An 8785-nucleotide genomic window follows, 5' to 3' on the forward strand; every position below is an offset into this window, starting at 1 on the left:
CTGAATGATTGATGAAGGTGACTTCCCCCAATTTAGTTTTGGTTAACTGATCTAGTTCTATTTTTTCTTTTCCTTTGTCTCCATTGAGGCCTAGTATGAGGTTTCTTTCTTTTTGTCTCCCTCTCTGGTGTTCTTTTGTTCTAGAGTCTGGACTGTTTGTTGTTATGTTCCCTCATTTAGGTAGCTTCAATCTTAATAAGATACCCAACTGCCATTAGATATAAATTTCAGTAAAATTGACATAGAGCAGAGTAAAAGAGTATAGACCAAACATATTCACTACTATAGTATCCCTCACATATTCAAAGTTGAGTGAAAAATCAACTGGCTAAGCACATGGTGAGAGAAGTGATAGCAATTTTTTATATAACAACAGAAACTATGTCATCTTAATTCGAGTAATGCAAATCTATGTAACCACCCATCCCAAAGGCCATCAAAAACCAAATTGTGGGAGTTGAATTCCATCTCTACTTCTCCAAGGAGGTGAGTTTGCTCATGGTAATGGTGCGCAAGGGTTCAGAGAGATAGGCTTGGGTGCGAGCCGACATCTCCTGAGCAACAAAACGCATGGTGGGTCGGTACTTGGGGTCGGTACGGGTGCAGGCCAAGGCCATTTTAACTGTGAAGACTACCTCCTCTGCCAATTGACCTGTGGGAGGCGGGAGCCGCTGGTCCAACGTGTCTATCAACAGTCTATGTTCTCCGTTAGACGACAATGATGATGACAAAGAGGAGATGAGATCTCGCGAGTGTCTTCCCATCATAACTTCCATTGCTACCACTCCAAAACTATAGACATCGCATTTTTCGGTGATTTTCATGGTATAAGCAAGCTCTGCAAATGCCCAAGTAAAATCAATGGATTGTAGAAACAGGGGGATAATAGAAAAACCCTTCAATTAATGCCTACACTAAAAGAACAAGCTAGCAACTATCATAATTAACATTTTCATGAATAGTTTAAAATCTAGACTTGGATCAAAGGTGAATTATAAGAATAGGTGGAACAGAATCACGCGGAGCAACTCCGCTTTGTTAACAGTGCTGCAAGCGAGCATTTGAAATGAAGAAATTGGTGGAGTGGGCCCGAGTTGCGGAACACCAATCTCTACATTTTTTGTTTGTTTTTTTTTTCATTAAAGAGAAAAAAGTGCAGAAATGCTCTGGAAAGGGTTAAACAACACACCAAAGTCATTATGAACTATGAACTATGAACTGTCAACTGCCTAAACAAGAAATTTTGAACAAGAAACAACTAAGCCTTATTAAGGGAAGGGTGCTGCTACGTCGACCGGCTGCCTAATCAAGATGGAAGCGAACAAATCCCTACATGCCACATGGCACAGGGAGGGGTAGTTTTGCTATTGTGAAGAAAAAACCAAAAAAATCAGGAGTAAGTTGTTGTTAACGTGTGAAGAGGTAGTCTAAAAGCTTAAGTGAGGGGGAGTGTTGGAGTAGAAGTGAGGGGGAATGACCAAGCAAAGGATCAGTCTATCGACTTCTGGACTGATCCACACTCCTCACGAGTGAACTCTCTCTGTTTTTTTTTTTTTTTTTTGGGTTGGAGGTACAAGTAGCACATGTGGCTGTACATATGGATTTTTATCATCAACGAGTTATTTGGTTTTGAACCCTAAGACCTTCCGTACACTTAAACTCACTATGTATGAACTACGAACTATGATCTATGAACTGCCTGGACAAGAGTTCTTGAACAAGGAATAACTAAGCCTTGTTAATAGATCATTACAACTGGTCCCCCATAACCTGGCCATTCTATTAATAAGGGAATGACATTCCCACCCCCGCTTTCAACATTTCCACCCCTTTTTTGTATTTTTCCTACAAAGGGATACTCAACATTTCAACCCTTTTGTTTGTCTTTACTTGGAAATGACCTGACTTTCAGAAAAAAGGATGGAAATGATGGGAAAGGGTGTGGAAATATCATTTCACAGAATAATAGTGCTGAAGTATATGATTAAATAACATCACATCTAAGAGCTTAAGCATTTGTTGTGTTTCACATGGTATCAGAGCTATTGCTTGGGTTCAAAACCCAACATCTCCTTCATATTAAAAATCCATGTTTATGGCCAACCCAAAAGACGGGCCATGTGTGCCATGTGTACGGCCAACCCGAACACACATGAGGGGGAATGTTGAAGTATAAATGATTAAATAACACAGACTCTAACAGCTTAAGCTTTTGGAGTAATTGGTTGTTTCTCAATTACACAAACTATAATAGAAAGATAACTTCATGTTTATAGCATACCTGGCGCCATGTAACCATAAGAGCCAGCAATGGTGGTCCAGTTAAAGCAGTCTGTGCATAGCAATCTGGCCGTTCCAAAATCAGAGATCCGTGCTTCAAAATCTGACTCCAATAACACGTTATTTACCGAAATGTCGCGGTGCACAATAGTTGGCTTGCAGTCATGGTGCAAGTAGGAGATAGCGTGAGCCATCCCTTGGATAACCTTCACCCTCATCACCCAATCGAACTTCCCACCCCCATCTTCCCCGTACAACACATTTCCCAAACTACCCCTCTCCACATACTCGTACACCAAATACATGTAACCCTCCCTCGAACAGAACCCGTACAGCTTCACAATGTTCCGATGTTGAATCTCAGTCAACGATCGTATCTCGTTCTTGAAACTCCTCAGGTTCTCGTCTGCTACCTGTTGAAGTATATATGATTAAAAACGCAACTCTAACTGATTAAGCTTTTGTAGTAATTGGGTGTTTCACATGGTATGAGAGCTATTGACTCACATTAGGTCCTTGGTTCAAAAACCAACAACTCCTTCATATTAAAAAACTATGTGTAGGTTGAACCCAGAAGAGAGGCCACATGTACCATGTGTAATTGAAGCAGTGTTTCAAAATGTGGATGCAGGTCAAAATGCGGTCGAAGAAAATTCTAGTCGGCTCGGCACGATGCAGTCGAGTACTTGGTTGACACGGCTAAGTACTTGGTTGGCACGAACATAACTCGAGGGAGCCAAAGGAGATTTTATTGACTTTGTAGGGCAAAACACAGAACGCGGCCAAGGGAAAAGGAAGTCAACTGGGGGAGTCCAGAGTTTTAAAAATATGAACTGAAGTATAAATGATTAATTAACAGCTTAAGCCTTGGGAGTAATTGGTTGTTTCACATTACCTGGCCGGAACTCAACATGTGGAGGCGTTTCACAGCAACAATCTGACCAGTCGGAAGCTCTGCTTTGTAGACACTCCCGAATCCTCCTTGTCCAATACAATATCTCTCATGGAAATGATCGGTTGCTGTTACAATATCACTGAATGTGAATTTTCCTTCTCTGTCCCAAATCAAAGGTATAGTGGTCTCTTCAATGGGAGTTTCAATTCCACTCTCTACTTTTTCCACAGTCTGATTCCCGGATTTGATGGTGATGAATACAATGGCAGCACCCAGAATTAAAATTCCCACAACGGGGATGACTACGGCGATGATGATCTTCGTGTGGTTTTTCCTAGACTCATTTGCATTAGGACTAGAATTACTACAAGGGTTCAGTCCTGTTGCATTACCACATAAGCCTAAGTTCCCGGCGAAAGCTTCCGCTGGGGCAATTTGAAAAATGGTTGCTGTCGGGATGGGACCAGCCAACATATTGTAAGAGAAATCCACAGATTGTAAACTGACCATGCTGGATAGCGTCGACGGGATACTGCCAGAGAGATTGTTGTGAGAGAGGTTGAGATTTTCTAGAGAGGTGAGCTTCCCCAAGTTCTGAGGGATTGCCCCATATAAGAAATTGCCGCCGAGATCTAACCAAGATTGCAGATTAACCAAATTCCCCAACTGATATGGTATCTCTCCTGATAGCTTGTTGATGCTTAAATTCAATGTAATTAAGCTAATGCAATCCCCAAGTGATTCTGGTATAGTGCCAATGAGGTCATTTTTCGACAAGTCAAGTTCCTGGAGGTCAGATAAGATACCAATCTTTGAAGGAATGTCGCTGGAGAGTTGGTTGTTACTTAAATCAAGCTTGAAGAGCAGACCCAAATTCAGCAATTGGGTTGGAATATTTCCTTTTAAATTGTTTGAAGATAAGCTTAGGTCCTGTAATTGGGTCAGGTTCCCAAGCTCTATTGGAATTTCTCCAGAAATGTTATTTCCAGCTATATGCATGTAAGTGAGTGAGGTACATTCCCCCCAATCCGGTGAAAGTTCGCCAGACAACTGATTACTAGACATATCGATGTATAAAAGATTGGGATGCACTCCGAATGCTTTCCTTATGTCGCCCGTAAAATGGTTCTGTTCTAGCCTGACTCTGGATAATCCTGAGCAATTTCGCAAACAATCCGGTAATGGTCCGGAAAAGTTATTGCCATTCACAGTGAAATAGAGAAGGGAATGGTTTCTGCATATATTTGGTGGCAATTGACCAGAGAAGCTGTTGTTCGCGAAGCTGACATTTAGCAATGGACTGTTCAGCCCAAAATCAGTCGGAACAGTACCGGAAAAATTGTTGGTAAAGGCATAGAACAATTGAAGGTTTTTGAGGCGAGAGAGGGTCTCCGGGAATTCTCCATGCAATTGGTTGGTGTTAAGATCAAGAATCTGTAGGGAAGTCATGTTCCCAATCTCCGGGGGAATCACACCTGTTGTTGAAGTATAATGATTAAATAACATAAACTCTAATAGCTTAAGCTTTTGGAGAAATTGGTTTGTTTCATACCTGTGAGATTGTTGTAGAAAAGATTTAGTACGTTGAGCTGTGTTAGATTGCCCAACGTTGGAGGGATTGAACCTGTAATCATATTCATGGAGAGATCCAATTCTAATAGATTTTTCAAATTCCCAATCTCTAATGGGATCGAACCCGAAAGCTGATTTCCAAGGAGATAGAGGTATTCGAGCTTTGCCAATCGGCTAATCTCCGATGGAATATTTCCACTGAGATTATTATACTGGAGTTGCAAGGAGATCAGCTGCCTCCAATTCGTAAACAAGTTGGGCGAGATCTTGCCGGAGAGCAAATTGCTTGAGATTCCAAGTGCAGAAATTTTGGTAAGATTGGATAGAGAAATAGGTAAAACACCAGTGAGATTATTCTGAGATAGGTCTATAAAGGTGAGGTTAGTACAGTGGCCTAATTCAGAAGGAATGGCGGAATTCAATTCAGCTCTTTTGAGACTGAGTCGTTGAAGCATTTGAAGTTTACCCAGAGAAGAAGGAATAGACCCACCTAATGAATTATCATAAAGTTCAAGAATTTGAAGATTAGAAATATTTCCAAACTCTATAGGGATTGGACCAGTGAATCCATTCTTCCCAAGGCGTAGCCCTTTGAGTCCTGGAAGCTTTGCCAAGTCAGAAATTACTGGGCCTTGAAAGGAATTGTCTGTTAAATTGAGATATTCTAGCTTGTTTAAACCGGTTACTAATGACCCCGGAATAGACCCATTTAGAAGATTTTGTGACAAGTCAAGGTATATCAAATTAGTGCAATTCAATATAAATGGTGGGAATTCATTAGACATTTCATTGAGATAGAGTGAGAGGTAGGTCAGAGAGGACATACGTAAAAACCTAGAGGAATCTGGAGATTGTAAGTAATTTGATCCAAGGTCAAGGTGCCTTACCTTTCTAAGATTGCTAAGCTGATATGGGATTTGTCCAGTGAGGCTGTTGTTGTAGAGGCGAAGGTCGGTGAGCTCCGGTAGGGTTCCGAGCTCGGCGGGGATTGCTCCGGTGAAATTGTTGCTGCCAAGGTCTAAATATATAAGGTTGGAGAGGAGAGAGATGTTTGAAGGGATTAATTCATAGAGATTGTTTAAGTTGAGATTGAGATGAGTGAGATTGGGCAGGGAAGAGAAATTGAATTGGTTGAGAGTTCCATAGAGATTTGAGTTGGGGAGATTTATCTGAAGAACGAAGGTTTGGGTTTTGTCACAGGTAATTCCGGTCCAGTTACAGAGATTGGAGGAATTGGTGAGAGTCCATGAATTGAGAGATTGAGAAGTTAGACTTCTTTTCCATTGTATAAGAGGTTTTGCTTGTGTTGCAGCTGATGTTATCAAAGAAAAACGAGACAAGAAGAGAAGAAGAAGAAGAAATTCTAATTTTTGAAGTGTTTTCATGGCTGCTGATATGCTGTGACTCTTGAGATTGTATGGTCTCCATTTCATATTTATATATAGAGAGAGAGAGAGACTCGTATGAAAGGGGAGATATATTTCCTAGTAGTATGCGCGTGGCTTTAATTGGTATGGATGACTTGCAGGAGACCCAGACTTGCTTCTGTTGACTGCTACAGCCCACATTTGGTATTTCCACCCATATTATTTTTTATAGAACGAGGGCAGGCCTTGACGCAACGGTGAGGTTCCTCTACTGTGACCTGGTGCGGACTGCCCTTTTTTATTATTTTTATAGTATATGGTGTAAGCACGTATAGTAGTATTGTACGGATGACACCACATAAAGATCCAGACCGTCTATTACAAGGGCTACAGAGTAAATAGGGTGTGACAAACCTTTTTATAGATCAGAGGGTTCGGATCATCCTACAGAAATGATTTTTCAGACACAAACTAATTACATTGTGGCCCATAAAATAAATAGATTGGATGATCCTATGGTGTGGGCACTACAATACTTTCTAGAAAAAAACCTGGAATCCATCCAAATATTGTAAATTAGTCGGGTGTTGTGGTAGTAATTGTGTTGTGGGAAAACTAAACACGGTTCCACATCCTTGCCTAGACTTTCAGGAAAAGACAGGCAGGAGTGGAAACTTTTGGCAAAGCAATGGAAAATATCCTTGCCTTTTTCTCTGGGGGACGGATATAAAAGACAAAGGCAGGGACCAGAGGAGTGGAAATTTTGGCAAAGCAATAGAAATTTCTCTTCCTTTCTCTTTAGGGGACTGATATAGGCACCCCTATTTTTAGGACTTTCTGGATTTGATGTTGATAGCATATTTAGTCTATATTTAAGACTTTTTGGATTTGATGTGATAGCATATTTAGTCTTCTAACCAGACACTCAACCATTAAGTGTATTAAGAGAGGATTACTACATTTATCTTTTAAGTTTCACTACGGGGCGAGAAAGAGATAGTGGACAAATGGCACTTAGTTAGTCCCACCCTGAACAGGCATCCATGCATGAAAAAAGGAAAATTTTAATATCGAATTTTTCTCTACCGGGCCCCACGACAGATGGGTCCTAAACCAAAGATCTCAGGCAAGGTGATCTTGACCCTCCGTTTTGTCAAGCAATTTTTTAACTCTCTAAGCTGCCCATCTTCCTTCCAACTTTAAGAACGGTTAACACCATGCATCGGAGGATTGCTGGGCCACTGCCAATCTATGATGGGGACCAAAAAATTAATGGTTATGATCATCTGAAAAGTGGTCCCCATCCTTACTTCTACCCATCAGAAATTAGTCAAAATAATTTCACTATTTTTTAATAATATGGGGAATAATAAGATGAGAAGCCTGATATGGGACCCAACACATGTCATTGAGTCCTTCATTTGTGGGTCCATCATTTGACCTAAGGCAAGGGCAAATCAGAAAATCAGCAAAAAAAAATCTAAAAATGATGCATGAAAATATATTGATATTTCATCAAAATTTTGAAATCCAAATTAAAATTGAATAAAGTGAGGTACTTTTATCTGCATCCAAGGGATTATTCAAATCTGCACTTTAAGCATAGGTAAGAAAGAAAGAAATCTAAAAATGATGAATGAAAGAAGGGGAAGAGAGAGAGACCTGAGAAGGAACGATACTTCCGTAATGTTAATTTTATATTTTATTCTAAGCCTTTGGGAGGGAGTTCTGGGTAGTACATGGTTTGGGGTAGAAGATGAAGCCAAGTACAGATGGAAAAGTCTAACACCAAAAGCTAAAACAAAAAATTATATATACGGTCGAATTAAGATAAGCTTTGCTTTACTGTAATGCTAAAAATAAGGCGACCTTTCCTATTCTCCAGAAAAACCATCTAATAATAAATTAGCAGCTACCATATTAGTAGTTATCCCAAATTAAAAGTGGCGATAAACCCAAATCAATAGGGAAAATTAATTGGGCAACACGCCTAATTTAAGGAGGCATGAAACGATAATGTGAAAGCAGGAAATAATATGAAAATTAGGAAATAATGTCATAGAAGCGACGCCCGTACACGGAAATATTGTGTTATGTCTTCTATGTATAGAAAGGTTAGATGTGAATTTTGGCGATTTATTGAGATTTATAACGTAATCTATGGAGAAAAATCTATGGAGATTTATAACGTAATTTAAATCTATGGAGATTTGTAACGTAATTTAAAACGGAAGCAGAAGGGGTGCCACATGGCACCACCACGGCTTAGAGGATTCCACTTTACTTATATACTAGTAAAAAACCCGTGCGATGCACGGGCCGACAAAGAACTGTACGGACTACGTCATAGGTTGATCCAAACCGTCCATGTGATGGAACACAACATAAATAGGTTGTGCCCCAAAAATCATTTCCATAGGCTGATCCTAGCCCTCCAATCTATAGATGTTTCCATAATTCCTCTTAAATTGGATGGTTAAGATCACCCTATAAATTTTTTATTAAAAAGCCATAAAGGAAGGGGGCAAGATTGAAATTATATGGCTTTAATGGGTGCCTTTGTTAAAAGCATAAAGGAGGGGGTAGGATTTCTCTTAAATTGGATGGTTAAGATCACCCTATAGATTTTTTATTAAAAAACCATAAAGGAGGGGGTATGATTGAAATTATA

General features: G+C 40.0%; 1 protein-coding gene across 1 annotated transcript; it reads right to left on the minus strand.

The window, feature by feature from the left end:
- Window positions 1–262: 262 nt before the first annotated feature.
- Window positions 263–6192, minus strand: LOC143892210 (uncharacterized). The gene is made up of 4 exons (XM_077396667.1): window positions 4728–6192; window positions 3176–4650; window positions 2282–2693; window positions 263–838 (listed from the first exon to the last, which is right to left on the minus strand). Exons 1-4 carry the CDS (start codon window positions 6178–6180, stop codon window positions 471–473), a joined length of 3708 nt encoding a protein of 1235 aa, XP_077252782.1. The 5' UTR covers window positions 6181–6192; the 3' UTR covers window positions 263–470.
- Window positions 6193–8785: the final 2593 nt, after the last annotated feature.

This window comes from Tasmannia lanceolata, unplaced genomic scaffold (genome assembly GCF_043159265.1).
Source record: "Tasmannia lanceolata isolate RefF3 unplaced genomic scaffold, GAP_Taslan_0.1 ptg000015l, whole genome shotgun sequence".
Taxonomy (NCBI): domain Eukaryota; kingdom Viridiplantae; phylum Streptophyta; class Magnoliopsida; order Canellales; family Winteraceae; genus Tasmannia; species Tasmannia lanceolata.